The 15,184-nt window shown below is 34.1% G+C and overlaps 1 protein-coding gene across 3 annotated transcripts in view; it reads right to left on the bottom strand.

The window, feature by feature from the left end:
• Positions 1-15,184, bottom strand: part of LOC143258602 (uncharacterized) — a 206,216-nt gene that overhangs the window by 14,742 nt on the left and 176,290 nt on the right. For all 3 annotated transcript variants that reach the window (XM_076517802.1, XM_076517801.1, XM_076517803.1), the window contains exons 8-9: positions 8,117-8,223; positions 4,889-5,030 (exon numbers count right to left, since the gene is read on the bottom strand). In XM_076517802.1, the coding sequence (XP_076373917.1) occupies positions 4,889-5,030; positions 8,117-8,223 (249 nt within the window). The remainder of the gene's footprint in view (positions 1-4,888; positions 5,031-8,116; positions 8,224-15,184) is intronic.

Here is a 15,184-nt window from a genome sequence, read left to right as displayed (position 1 = left end):
ATTATGTTATGACAGTATTCAAGGCTTTACTATTGTATTATTATGTTATGACAGTATTCAAGGCTTTGCTATTGTATTATTATGTTATGACAGTATTCAAGGCTTTGCTATTGTATTATTATGTTATGACAGTATTCAAGGCTATTATTATGTTATGACAGTATTCAAGGCTTTGCTATTGTATTATTATGTTATGACAGTATTCAAGGCTTTGCTATTGTATTATTATGTTATGACAGTATTCAAGGCTTTGCTATTGTATTATTATGTTATGACAGTATTCAAGGCTTTGCTATTGTATTATTATGTTATGACAGTATTCAAGGCTTTGCTATTGTATTATTATGTTATGACAGTATTCAAGGCTTTGCTATTGTATTATTATGTTATGACAGTATTCAAGGCTTTACTATTGTATTATTTATGCTTTGCTATTGTATTATTATGTTATGACAGTATTCAAGGCTTTGCTATTGTATTATTATGTTTGACAGTATTCTATTGTATTTATTATGTTATGACAGTATTCAAGGCTTATGACAGTATTCAATTGCTATTGTATTATTATGTTATGACAGTATTCAAGGCTTTGCTATTGTATTATTATGTTATGACAGTATTCAAGTATTGTATTATGTTATGACAGTATTCAAGGCTTTGCTATTGTATTATTATGTTATGACAGTATTCAAGGCTTTGCTATTGTATTATTATGTTATGACAGTATTCAAGGCTTTGCTATTGTATTATTATGTTATGACAGTATCAAGGCTTTTATATTGTATTTTGTTATGACAGTATTCAAGGCTTTGCTATTGTATTATTATGTTATGACAGTATTCAAGGCTTTGCTTTGTATTATTATTGTATTATTATGTTATGACAGTATTCAAGGCTTTGCTATTGTATTATTATGTTATGACAGTATTCAAGGCTTTGCTATTGTTTTATTATGTTATGACAGTATTCAAGGCTTTGCTATTGTATTATGTTATGACAGTATTCAAGGCTTTGCTATTGTATTATGTTATGACAGTATTCAAGGCTTTGCTATTATTTATTATGTTATGACAGTATTCAAGGCTTTGCTATTGTATTATTATGTTATTATTCAAGGCTTTGCTATTGTATTATTATTTATGACAGTATTCTAGGCTTTGCTATTGTATTATTATGTTATGACAGTATTCAAGCCTTTGCTATTGTATTATTATGTTATGACAGTATTCAAGGCTTTGCTATTGTATTATTATGTTATGACAGTATTCAAGGCTTTGCTATTGTATTATTATGTTATGACAGTATTCAAGGCTTTGCTATTGTATTATTAGACTATAGCAGTGTTGCGTTAGTAATGTTTAATCAACAATTTAAAAGTATACCGTCGTAACGAGGTTTAAAACTAGTGTCGTATCTCGACACTAAAATAAGAAATAACATTCTAGTATTGTGTTACAATAGACAGTAGATATAAACAGCACTGTGTAAAATGGCTGACGAGACTTGAATATTTAGTAGCATGTCGTAACAGTGAACTACGGTGTGTTGTGCGACTTCAACAGAAACAAAGAGATGCTACTGCGTTACAAATCTGAGGATATGGTGTTGTGTCACAAGGTTCACAAAGTTTGAAACTACAGTACTTCGTCACAGCAATAAGAAAAATCGTACACTAAAGCTTGTGTTATAATCATATAGTAGGGTAATTAAAGACAGAATTTTTGTTGTTTCTCTTTTGTGTGGTCACTTGACTTACTCTGCGGCCGAAAATAATAATTAATAATGTGGTATTAAAATAAATAAACAATATAATGTGAAATAATTCTTACTCGAATTCTGACGTGTTGTGAGATAAATAGAACTGTTTTAAAACTGAGTTTTAACAACGTAATTCGCTTCCCACCAAATTGTTGTACTGAAGCAATTTCTTAATATTTATAGCATCCGAACAAGTAGTGTTCCAGCCGGCCTAAAGAGCCCTGGTATCATACGAAAAGTCTCTTCAGCACTATATATAGCATGGTTTACGTATTATCATTCCCTCTTATTTTCTTTCACTCGGAATTTATTATTAATACTTCATTCACGGGATCAAGAGCCGTTTTCGACAACGTTTAAGTGTCACTGTAAAATTCTATGTATAAATTACTCCATTAGGTTATACGCCCTCTATGAGAACAAGACGCTCTTGAATCTTGTAGTCTGTTTTAGAGTGATTAAATATTCTAATCAGAATAGACGATCGTCATTATTACGGCACGTGTTTACCTGCATTCTCAGAAAAATACTAAGTATTTACCTTTCCGTATTAAAAACTTAACTTAATTACCTTAAAAACAGAAATAACCATTGCTGTTGTGTAAACATACGAACGTAAACTACTTTGCAGCGTAGTCCTAACGATATTTTACTTCCATCCTTCACATAGAACGCTACCTAATTACAAACCTTAATTCTCCAGTAAATACACACACACACACAAACCATGCATTTTAACCTTAAGTGTTCAATTTGCTTATCCTTCTGCCTTCTGTCTGTCTATCTATATACCCATCTAAATGTTTACTGCGTTTGTGTCAGGAAGTTAACAACAACAACAACAAAAAAAGCTTGTTTGGGTTTCTATGGAAACCACTACAAAACAACGTATTTCCATCTAATATGTTAAGAAAAAAGAATGCCAGGAAAGGACAGAAGTAGAGAGGATATATAAAGGTAAACGTATAGACAAAAATATAAAAACACAAAGTACAGACATACGCTAACCATGCACTTAACAAATTTTTGCATAAAATATCGTATTTTACTTATTTTGCAGTTAATGTATGAACTTAATAGTTCTATTATATCACTCTGTTACTCGGGGGAAAATATATAAAACTACTGTTCATATGTATATTGAACAGATGTAAGAGTTTCTTACAATACGAACTAAGTATGAACCTTAAAAAAAGAGATATAATATCCCTTGTCAGTGGGTTTTGTTACAATAAACTTATTGCGCTTTTTATATATTACCTTAGCAATTTCAAACCTCATCTGAGCACGTCAGAAGTGCCTGTAGATAAACCTTATAGCTAAAATGTAAATGAAAGAAACCTATTCGACTGGTTTAAATTTTGCACGTACCTTCACGAGCGCCATCTGTGTTAGCCATCCCTAACTTAGAAGTGAAAAACTTCAGGGAAGGCAGTTAATCATCACTTTTCATCGCCAACTCTTAGGCTACTATTTTACCAAAGAATAGTAAAATATATAGTAACATCATGATGCCCCCACGAACATGTTTGGTGAAATAGGAATTCCATACTAGCAACCTGCAGGTGGCCATGCCATACATTACTGAAATTAAAGTCCATTATTTCAGGTTTAATTTACAAATAATTTTTACTAAGTTGCTAAGAATTTGAATAGAATCCCTCTTTTAAAATAAGCCTAAAGGTTTATAAATCTCCTTAACGTGTTTTCTCATAAAGTATACATCACGTGCCATGATAGTGATGTATTATAACTCGACTCAAGGTTTGTTTTTAGTAAAGAAGCAGATTTGATTGTTCGCTTTTTAATTTCGCGCAAAGCTACACGAGGACTATCTGCGTTAGCCGTCCCTAATTTAATAGTGTAAGACTAGAAGGAAGGCAGATAGTCATCACCACCCACTGCCAACTTCGGAGCGCCTCTTTTACCAACGAATATTGGGATTGACTGTTACATTATAGTCGAGCTACCTAACTAACTAGCCACGTCGGATCTAACACCTTGGATTCATGCGTTATTGATACAATTTGTTTTGAATTTCGCACAAGGCTACTCGAGGTCTATCTGTGCTAGCCGTCCCTAATTTAGCAGTGTAAGACTAGAGGGAAGGCAACTAGTCATCACCACCCACCGCCAACTCTTGGGCTACTCTTTTACCAACAAATAGTGGGATTGACCGTAACATTATAACGCCCCCACGCCTGAAAGAACGAACATGCTTGGTGTTACGGGGATTCGAACCCGCAACCCTCAGATTACGAGTCGCACGCCTTAACACGCTTGGCCATGCCGGGCCTATTGATACAGAAAGCGATCAAGTCATACACAACAAACAAAAGATATTGTACCAGTTCAGTTTTGAAACTGAAAGAATATTAATAATTATTAAAAAAAAACATTATTTAAAATACAAGCTCTGGGTCGCTTTCAGCATCTTTTTTCTTCCAGTAACTTTTTCAAAAAAGTCAACAGTATTATTTGGTTACTTCACCTATACGGTGATATCGCCCTCTATTGGTACATTACGAAAATAGTTTCACGTCTGTGTTTGGGAGAATCTAAATGATAATTACACGAGAAATTGGCACGTTTGCAAAACAAACACTTGTCACGTGCAATACTTAGGGTAGCAAACATTGATCCAGCCTGTTTACTCTTAGAGTTTCTACATGATTTTATTCGGTACGCAGTGAACGTAGCTTGACATTGAAAATAGCTACTGTTTTTATATGTTCAATCATTATGTTTCTATTGTAATATATAGACAAAATTAAGTTTAGTTTTCTGAGATTTATTATTATATTACTTTGTATTAATATGAAATTGAAAGTCGAACTTCTAACCTACCTATCCTTTCGAACATTCTCACGTATTATCACATGACTGGTTAAGGACGTCACACAATAGCATGTAAGGCTACTTCAGTCGCGGTAGTTGATACCGTTGAGGAATGTTGCAGTTATCAAATGTTTGTTCTAAGTTCGTCGACAATCCACATCGAGAAATTCTTACAAAATTACAGAAATTAAATCAACTCATTAATAGCTCGCGTGTCTGTCATGTTCTTGAAATATGTGTGAGTTTGATATAAACCATGTTCATTGTATGAATACCATAGTTCTATACTTACATGAGAGGCCTATGGGTGCACAGAATGAAATCTGGCTTGCTGTTCTTGTACACTAATCTTGTACTTGTTTGAAGCCACTGCCATTTTCCATCTTTTTTTACCAACCTGTATGCTATAAGACCAGATGCACCAGTCTTCAGTACTGCAATATAAATAAATTATTTTAGAAATTAGGATAAAAATGTATATATACCTTATTTATCATTCACTAATTTATAAGCAGCGTAATTAAAACATTTTTATTGTACTATTGCGAATTTCATTTTCGTATATTTCCAATTTTTGAAACAAGGTAAAACAGTTTCATTTTTATCAATTTATTTGTTCTCTACGGTTATGAATCTGCAAGGTGAAATATTCATCATTTTTCAATATTGTTACTTTTTTTATGCGTGAAAGAATTGCGGGTAAAGTGGGCTGAGACCCCCGGAGGCATCTGGATGTTATGGTTTGGTTCAGTTTGTTTTGAATTTCGCGCAAAACTACACGAAGGTTATCTGCGCTAGCCGTTCCTAATTTAGCAGTGTAAGACTAGAGGGAAGGCAGCTAGTCATCACCACTCACCGCCAACTCTTTTACCAACTTTTACCAACAAATAGTGAGATTAACCATCACATAATAACGCCCCCACTGCTGAAAGGGCGAGCATGTTTGGTGTGACAGGGATTCAAACCCGCAACCCTCGAATTACGACTCGAGTGCCATAACCACCTGGCCATGCCAGACCATAAAGCAGAGAATCCGAAGATGACTTAAGAAAGTCAAAACGTCGTTCTCTGCTTTATTAGCAAAAGTGTTAATACCCATACCAGCCGTGCTGAGATACAATAATACCCACTGCTAACTCTTCTGCTTTTTTCTGGTAGAAAGAGTAGGATCTCGTTGTCATCCTTATAACACATCCATAGTCACCAAGCGCAATGTTTTTTTTTTTCTTTTTATGTGGATGTGTATGGTAGTAGTAACAGTTGATCCGTGAAGGCGTGTGATAGTAGTAACTGCAGATCCGCAGTCCAACATGCTAACCATTAGATCATGCTAGGCTTAAAGTCTCTTACAAATGATTTTCATTCAATTTACTTTGTACAAAAATATTTTATGTCTACACTCCAGTGTCTATGGCCAGTTCAATTGTCTAATCATGAAAAAGAAGGATTTTATTTATTCTGCGATGGAACAAGGTAGAATAAATTCAGATACTACTGTTGCTTTAAGTTACCATAGCAATCGGAGATTTTAGCAGAAGTTACAACTGAATTTAAGCTCTTATAACGATAAAATGTTTGGTTAACATCTTAGCAAAAAAACTTTGTAAAAGTTTATGACAGATGGAATTTTTTTTATGAAAAACAATGTGTGTAAAAGGTTTATATTAATAAATTTGACAAATAAAGAATAATAAATATATTAAAAAGCCACTTAAATGATATTAGTTTTAGGTGCTAATTTGCGTAAGCTTTTTTACATTTTCTTTTTAATTACAAAAAACCTTCAATAGGTGGTGCTAAATCAATTTTTTGTGAGAGGGCAATTAAAATGATTTATTTTGTTGTAGTTATTCAAATATTCGCATAATTTTCTAAATATTCATAATTTAAATTTTCAACTAGATAAACTAGTTAATCAACTGCAACTCATGGGTCACTATAATTGAATAGTGCAACTTCACCTTCACTCTAAAACCACACCCATGACCACAAAGTGTGTAGACGTGATTTGAAAAACCGGGATATGAGCCACGAACCATTGAATACATGGTCCAGTACGTTAATCACCAGGCTATGCCTGACCCGCATAAAACATGATATACTATACGAGGGCTGTTCAAAAAATACGCGGACTGTTTGAATTGCGCGGCTCCAGTTGGTTCCAGGGGAATCCGTTTGGTGTCGCTAGGTTTGCACAGATCAGCTGATTACGACACCATTTCCCGATTGCAGATATCTTCATTTGTGTATTAGCTACGCGGTTTTAAGTGAAGTGCGATTTTTTTTCGTTTGGCGGATTTCAGAATGAATGACCTGAAGGAGCAACGACTCACTGTGAAATTTTGTGTTAAACTTGGAAAATCTGCGACTGAAACTTTTGCTATGCTTAACACGGCTTACGATGATGTTGCTATAAAGCGTACGGCATGTTTCAAGTGGCATGAACGTTTTAAGGATGGTCGACAGTCCATTGAAGATGATGAGCGTCCTGGACGTCCTTCCACGTCAACTGACGACCCACACGTCGACAAAATCAACACCCTGGTGCGGGCAAATCGACGTCTGACTGTCAGGGAGCTTGCTGAAGAGTGTGGGATATCAGTTGAATCTTGTTACGAGATTTTGACCGAAAAATTGAAGATGATCCGCGTTGCTGCGAAATTTGTGCCTCAGAACTCGTGAGTTTTTGGCCAAACACTCGATCACTGTTCTTCCCCATCCCCCCTACTCACCTGACCTTGCTCCTTGAGATATTTTCTTGTTCCCCAAACTCAAAAGACCCTTGAAAGGAAGAAGATTTGAGACGATTCCCGAGATTAAGGCAAATGCGACGAAGGAGCTGGAGGACATTACAAAAGAAGCGTACCAGGACTGTTTCAACAAGTGGAAACACCGTTGGGATAAGTGTGTGCGTTGGGGAGGAGAGTACTTTGAAGGGGTCCCAGACCTGTAACTTCTAAATAAAGTACATTTTGTTTTATGACGTCAGTCCGCGTATTTTTTGAACAGCCCTCGTAAATGCGTTACACAATTATTACGGATATATCTATTTAAACACTATTATCTCTTATGGGAATAATTTTGTTTTACGTAGTATTTATTTTTATAAGAAGGGATAAATATTTTTCTCTATGAAGCGTAAAACATTATGTGAGCTAATCACCTCCATGGAGAGAGAACCAAAGTTTGAATCTGTCTGAAGGACATTACTTAAACGAAAATGATACGTTTCTAAAGACAGTATTGGTGACAAGATAAGCATATACTATTTAAGTAAACTTCCTTATCATTAATATAAACGTAATGTACACAAAAATATTTTTATTTGAATTTAATTCCTCAATGTTAGTAAAATTAAAATGTATTTATTTTTTCTTTTGGAATCGAAAACCACATCAATCAATATTGATGAATATTTATCGGTAATTAAAGTATATCCTCACACTACATTAAACAAAGTTGCCGATTACATGTTCTAACAGTCCGAGTTAGAAAACAAACCGATTCTGAATCAACTTACATTCTTGATGTGCATTGGCGACATACGCAAGGTCATCGTAGTGGACTAGATCATAACCTCCCTTGTTGGCTAGTTCCGCATCTGCATATCCTAGGAGCTGTTTCCCCCTATCGTAAAATAAAACAAACAACAAAACACGATTTACTATTAAAATTAATCATTTTCGTTCATTACCTGCTAAGCTACAAATTTTAACACACATGGCTTAATAGGACATCTTGTTAAGTAAAATGTTTGCTGTAATTGAAAATATGTCTTAGAACGTAGGCTAAGACATTAGTTGTTTTTTATGTTGGATTGGAAGGAGTTTAGGACTGCATCAAACACATTATAATTATTATTCGAAACTTAATCGTTCTTAAATAACACAAACAGAAGTTAACGAGTCAGATAATTCTTCTCCAGATCAGAGATTAAATAATTTGCTTAAAACTGATGCAATCAACGCAAGTATTTATTTTGTTCTAGTAAGTAGTACAATTACAATGACCTTTCTTAGACTTACATTGACTTGGCCATTCTCAATTTGTTCCCGATAAAGAAATGCCCACCTTTTCGAAAGCGTTCGGGTTATAGGGTTTTGTATCTTTGTGTTAAATTAGATTTAATATTTCCAAACTGAACGGCACCTCATGCTAAACATCCAGCTCAGATATCTCACTTTTAAGGCTAAACAATGTCTAATTTAAAATGGTTATTTGAGAAACGACACCAAGTCAGTAAACCACTAATTATTTTAACAGACTTGTGGGATTAACTGTCTCTTTTATAACGCGCCTACAGCTGAAATTGCAGAGCGTTTTATTGAGACATAACGTAAGGGATCGAATCTTGGATCTTCCAAACCAAAGCCTGGCACGTTATTCAACGAGCCAGATCGAGCCCCTTTAAAATAATCTCAATCAATTGTATAACTTCGAAATCATTTTTGTGTTGTCAATTACAAAACTGAATTGCTTGTAATGCTTTTAACGATATATCTTAGTTTCACCATATTTCATATCTTATGCACTTAATTTAAAATGTTTTGCAGGAAATCCGTTTCTTCAAAACGTTATTAAAATATTGAAACCATATTAAGTTCTCTTCAATATGTTTTAAATTAATATTCGTCAGACATTAGTAGTTCAAGAGGGATGACATTTTTGTCCTGTGTTACAAATGTATGATAAAGTCATATTTCCAGTTCTACAAAACAAAACTATTAAAACAGGTTTCAATCGCTTTTCTGAGACTTTTTATAAATAAACAAGTACTGAATTACGATATAAAAATTTATAGCATTTTTGTCGTATATTTGTAAGCCTAAGATCGTTATTATCTACGACTTGTCTTTGCTAGTCGATTAAGTCATGGTTCTCTTTGCGGAATCTATAAATGTACTTCTTTTAACAGTACCAATTGGAGCACTTTGTACGAGTTAGTACCAGTAGGCAAATGTGTTGAGAAAACTTCAAACTTACGTTGCTAAATTACCTAACGTATATTCATTGTACTTTTAAACGCACATGTTTCTCTGATTTTAAAAGCTTAATATTTTATTATAGTTTCATGATCAGTGAATGATTATCATGTTCGTAAGTAAAATGTAAAACAATCATTTTCACGTCATCAAGGCTATATTAAAAAAACAGCTAAAAATCGGAAAATAGTTGGATTCACTTCTTGAGACACAAATAAGTATTTGTAGGAATGACTTTTATAAAGTACTAAACATTGAAATTTCGTGTAGGACTAGCTGTCCTGACAATCTAGAAGAAGTACAGGGACAACTTATGACATGCGTATCTTACACATAGAACATTGGTTTTTAACCTTATTATAAAGCGGTTTGTGTCTATGCTTGTTTGGATACCCAGAACGTTTCCAGTTTCTAAGCTTCTGGCCATTACAAAACATGCATGAATTATTGGATATGCTCTAAGAACCTGAAAAGTTCTAAGACCCATTACGTTTCTCATTTCCCATTTTTTGCGGGTATAACAGTATGACAATTTACCCACTTTATGCTGGCTGATAATGTACATGCCAACCATCTCGTGAAACCAACAAAACAAAATGTCTCTAATTTTCGTAATATTTTGACTTTAAAATAATTAAATAGTGAAATTTTTCGCAAGGAAAAGACGAAACTCGATCACGTTTTACTCCTTGGCAAGGTTCGGAGAGTATGGATTTTATCGAAAGTGTCCTGAAAAGAAATTTAAAGTAATTTTAACCATGTACATTCAATATGAGAAAACTGTAATATCCATTGTTAGTGAAAAAAAACAACAATGAAAACGATAAGTGAAAAAAATATTGAAGACTGAATCGTTAAAAACGATTTATCAGATGTGGGGAAGAGGAAATAAAAAAATTTGGTTTAATACAAAAATAAACGTTCACAATTATTGATAGCACCTTTGAAAAATCTACTAATAAAGTAACGTTTATTTTGTTCAGATAATTTATTTCAGCATTTTTCCCAAAATGTTCACAATCAGAAAAGCAGAAACATTAAAATGGGTCTATCATAGGTGAAACCATAGGTGTCTATCTCCACTATTAATCTTAATATACCCTTAAGACTATATATCTTTCAATATTACTTAGAAATTGATACACATTTTTTAAAATGTTATTATACACACTCATATATATTATGATGTCAGTTCATATGTTGTGTAATATTATACCGTGGAAAAAATTAAAATATTTTAGTTTCACAGATTTCGCATCTACAAAAAGATCAGGCGTCTTGTTTTCTATCAATAAAACTCATTAAGAAATGCTATGTTTTATCAGGATGTTGGTGATGCGTAAGTACATTTGTATTCGTACATTTAATCTTTTCTGACTTTGATAAATGTGTTATTGGGACTGAAGATTTTGTATTTCTTTTATTTCTAGAGTATTGGTTATAAAAAGTCATCTTGGGCCTTGAGAGGAGTGTGCCGCATTACCGTCATGAAACAAAATTATGTCTATTAGTGTTTACGATTACCTGTATAAATTATTTATCACACAATCTTACGAGGCCATCACCTCAGAGATAAGATGTCGATTATTTCCTACATTCTTAATCATAAATATAATATATCAAATTAAAGTAAAAAATATCTTCATGAAAACATCACGAGGCGATGGGGCAAGTCTCATCACAACATGATGAACATTCGTCTTACATTTAAGAAATATTACATTGTTCTTTTTGCCTTGTTATAGTGATGGTGATTGTGAAACATTTATGAGTTGGAACCTGTCCTGTGTCTAAAGAGATCCTCCTTTCTCCCTGCCTTGGATTTCCCCTCTATTGCCAAGCTCAATTATTTATTTCACATTCACCACGCTATAGATCACTAGGTCTTAGGAAGAACTTCGCAAGTAACATGGTTTTATACAGAAGAATATTACACGAATGGCATAAGCCACAACTATCACTACATGTTTCTTAAATCTCAAGACCGAGTTATGTTCAGTGCAATTTCTAAGCATAACTTTTCCAGAGGCTTAACTCACATATTTATTTATTTATTTTTAAATTTCGCGCAAAGCTACATGAGGGATATCTGCGCTAGCTGTCTCTAATTTAGCAGAGTAACAGCAGAGCGTAGGCAGCTAGTCATCACCACCCACTGCCAACTCTTGGGCTATTCTTTTACCAACGAATAGTGAGATTGACCGTCACATTTTTAACGTTCCCACAGGACAAGTATGTTTAGTAAGACGGGGATTCAAGACCGCGACCCTCAAATTACGAGTCTAGCGCCCTAACTACGTGACCAATATATTTATGACAAAAGTTCAACGATATTACTGTTAACTAGTGACGATTTATCATAACCAGAAACTTTCTATTTATAATTTTATTTGAAAATGCCAGAACTTTATATTTTATCCTTCTTTGAGTTGGATTTTAATTGAATTTTAAGTTACTAATAAAAGTGCGTGCGTAATATAGTTTTTTAGAACTAAAATATATAACATGCAGAATACTACTACTAAGGTTATGCCAAGACTAAAATATTGTAAATAATACCCCATATCAAATAACTGATATTGATATTGTTTGTACTTCTGTTACAAAGTATTTGTTATAAGCCTAAAAAAATATCGGGGTTTGATTCGCATAAAGTTTTAATTATCAATTTCATGTCGGAACGAAGAGTACGTACCCTATAACAGTCTAAATAAAAACTTTTAATAATTACACACACACATATATGTGTGGAACTTTCTGAAACAAAGCGCTGCTTCAGGAAAAAATATCACTAGGAGAAACAGCCTAATGAGGAACTAACCTTGAAGGTAGACCACATTCTTTCTTACAGTTATGTTCGAAATGTTGTAGAACAAGCGTCATAAACAATAGAAACTTAGTAACTTAAATGCGAAGCGTCGAAGCTTAGGCTGAAGAACGTAGATAACAATCTATTATTGAAGGTAAATGGGATCAAAGTAATTCTACAAGACAGTTGAAGCCTTTGTCAACCATGATTAACTGTGCTTTTGTTCATTATCTGACAAAATATCTAAACTGTGCATATATATATATATACATAGAAAAAATATGTACATATGTTTTGGATATGTTCGATTTGTATTTATGAGCTTACAAATAAGTTAATCGTGTAATTTACACAAAAAATGTCTTTGAACAAAATTTAAGTTTTGTTTGTTTGTTTGTTGTTTTGGAATTTCGCACAAAGCTATTCGAGGGCTATCTGTGCTAGCCGTCCCTAATTTTGCAGTGTAAGACTAGAGGGAAGGCAGCTAGTCATCACCACCCACCGCCAACTCTTGGGCTACTCTTTTACCAACGAATAGTGGGATTGACCGTCACATTATACGCCCCACGGCTGGGAGGGCGAGCATGTTTAGCGCGACGCGGGCGCGAACCCGCGACCTTCGGATTACGAGTCGCACGCCTTACGCGCTTGGCCATGCCAGGCCTAAGAATATTGTAACTTTGTGGTGTGCGGTTGAGATGTTATTTCAGCAAAAACCTATGTTCTGTCTACCTCGAACCTCGTATTTTAGTGTCACAGATTCGTAAACGTACCGCTCACCCGCCGGAGGACACGCTCGAAATCCTATAACGTTTTTTTTCTTACTGGAAACCAGCAGTATAAAGTTGGGGGGGAAAAAAAGCAAATTATTTTAAAGTGTTAATGTGGGGTAATGTTACACAAGATGTTTATAAATAGATAATCTGTCCGCCGGTGATTCAACAATGAGTCTGAGGGTTTATAACGCTGAAAATCGGGTTTAAATACTCGTGGCAAACAAAACACAAACTAAAAGTTTTGTCGATTTTCGCTTAACAACAAATAAATAGTCAACAAATAGCGTTTCGCCATTATAAGACATTATATACCATATTGTAATTCACAACATAAACAGCATTTCAACAAAATTTTGTCCGACACGACTAGGTGGTTAAGTAACTTCAATCGCAATCAGAAGGTCGCGGGTTGGAATCCGCGTCACACTAAACGAGCTCGCTCTTTCAGCTGTGTGGGCGTTATTATGTTACCAGGTAGTCCCACTATTCGTTGGTAAAAGAGTAGTCCAAAAGTTGGCGATGGGTGGTGATGACTAGCTGCCTTCCCTGTCATCTTTCACTGCTAAATTAGGGACGGCTAATTCTCGTGTAGCTATGTGGAAATTCAAAAAACAAACAAATTGACCAGGCTTTGGTGTTGTATCGCACTTCTAGTCAACTTGATGTCTTCTGGCACTGGGTGAAAGTCCCCTACGCTGGCAGCACACAAGTTATGATTTTGAGATAATACTGTTTCTTTTTTATTGGGAACCCTTAGGATATGTTTGTTAGTTTTTAATTTGTTACAAAGCTAATCAAAGGCTAGCTTCGCTAATAGTTCTTAATCTGGATGTATTAAGAAAAAGCACTAGTCAACACTACTTAACGTCAACCATTGGGATACACTCTACCAACAAAAAGTGGAACTGACCATCACATAATAACGACCTTACGGCCAAAAGGGTGGGTATTTTTGACAAGATTTGTGTAATATTCACCAAGACATGTTAAGCCTCTTTAGAATAGGACCGATAAAGAATAATTTGTAAAATACTATCACCAGCTTTATTGAGATGAAACGTCACACAGTCCATCTATCAACTGACCACATTTCGGGTAGAAGAAGATGCAATATACCATAATAAAAATATCTAGTGTTTATTACCTTATTAAATTTCTCCTTTTATTCACAGACGTTTGAAATTTATCGTGTTTGTAAGCAGTTATTAGATGACCTTTAAACTGATCTTAATAAAGAACTGAAATTTAAAGATATCTGTTTAATTCTCTGTCGTATGTTTAACATTAACACTTAATTCACAACTGCTTGAAGTATATTAATTTTGCTTTCATCTATAAACTGATTTTAATGTTTCATCCCATGGATATTTTGCGAAACTTACTAATATACAGAATAATAAAGCTTAAAGTTTTCTATAAATTCAGATAGTGTAGGTGTATAAATTGCAGTACACATAGAGCAAGATGGTGATATCAACCCGATATCGAGAGACGGCAGTAAAGACCGAAGGGAATATTCATGATTGCATAAGAAAAGAACAAAAAGAATATATCGTGGAAAATATAATTTAAAGTTCTTAATGAAAGTAGAGGATTAAGAAGTTAAAGTCAACGTGTATTTTACTTAATCGATAAACTGTTTGAAAGTGTATTATTAATACTCTTGTTTTTATGTGAATTCGATCGTACAAAGGCAGTTTTGAGAAGATGTAGAATGCTTGATTGAAATATCTGTGAAACAACTATGTATTTTTTGCTTTGAATGAAAATGGGGAAAACAGAAAAGCTCTTGGCACAACAAGGATACAGTACTGTAACATTCAGGTCGTTTTCTCTGACTACCACGTCTTGGCTCAATCAGAAGTGTTTTAAAAGTTAAAACTGTACTTTCATTTGGAATACATTTTAATTGGATTGAATATATTTATATGGCGTAGCCTCCTATCAAGACAGCACGAGTAAAGAGCACACCGCGCTAGAAAAGTCACTCAAATATTATATGAGACTTGGAATATATTCTT

Source organism: Tachypleus tridentatus, chromosome 8 (assembly GCF_004210375.1).
Source record: "Tachypleus tridentatus isolate NWPU-2018 chromosome 8, ASM421037v1, whole genome shotgun sequence".
In the NCBI taxonomy this organism is placed as follows: Eukaryota; Metazoa; Arthropoda; class Merostomata; order Xiphosura; family Limulidae; genus Tachypleus; species Tachypleus tridentatus.
This window is presented reverse-complemented; position numbering and strand designations above follow the sequence as displayed.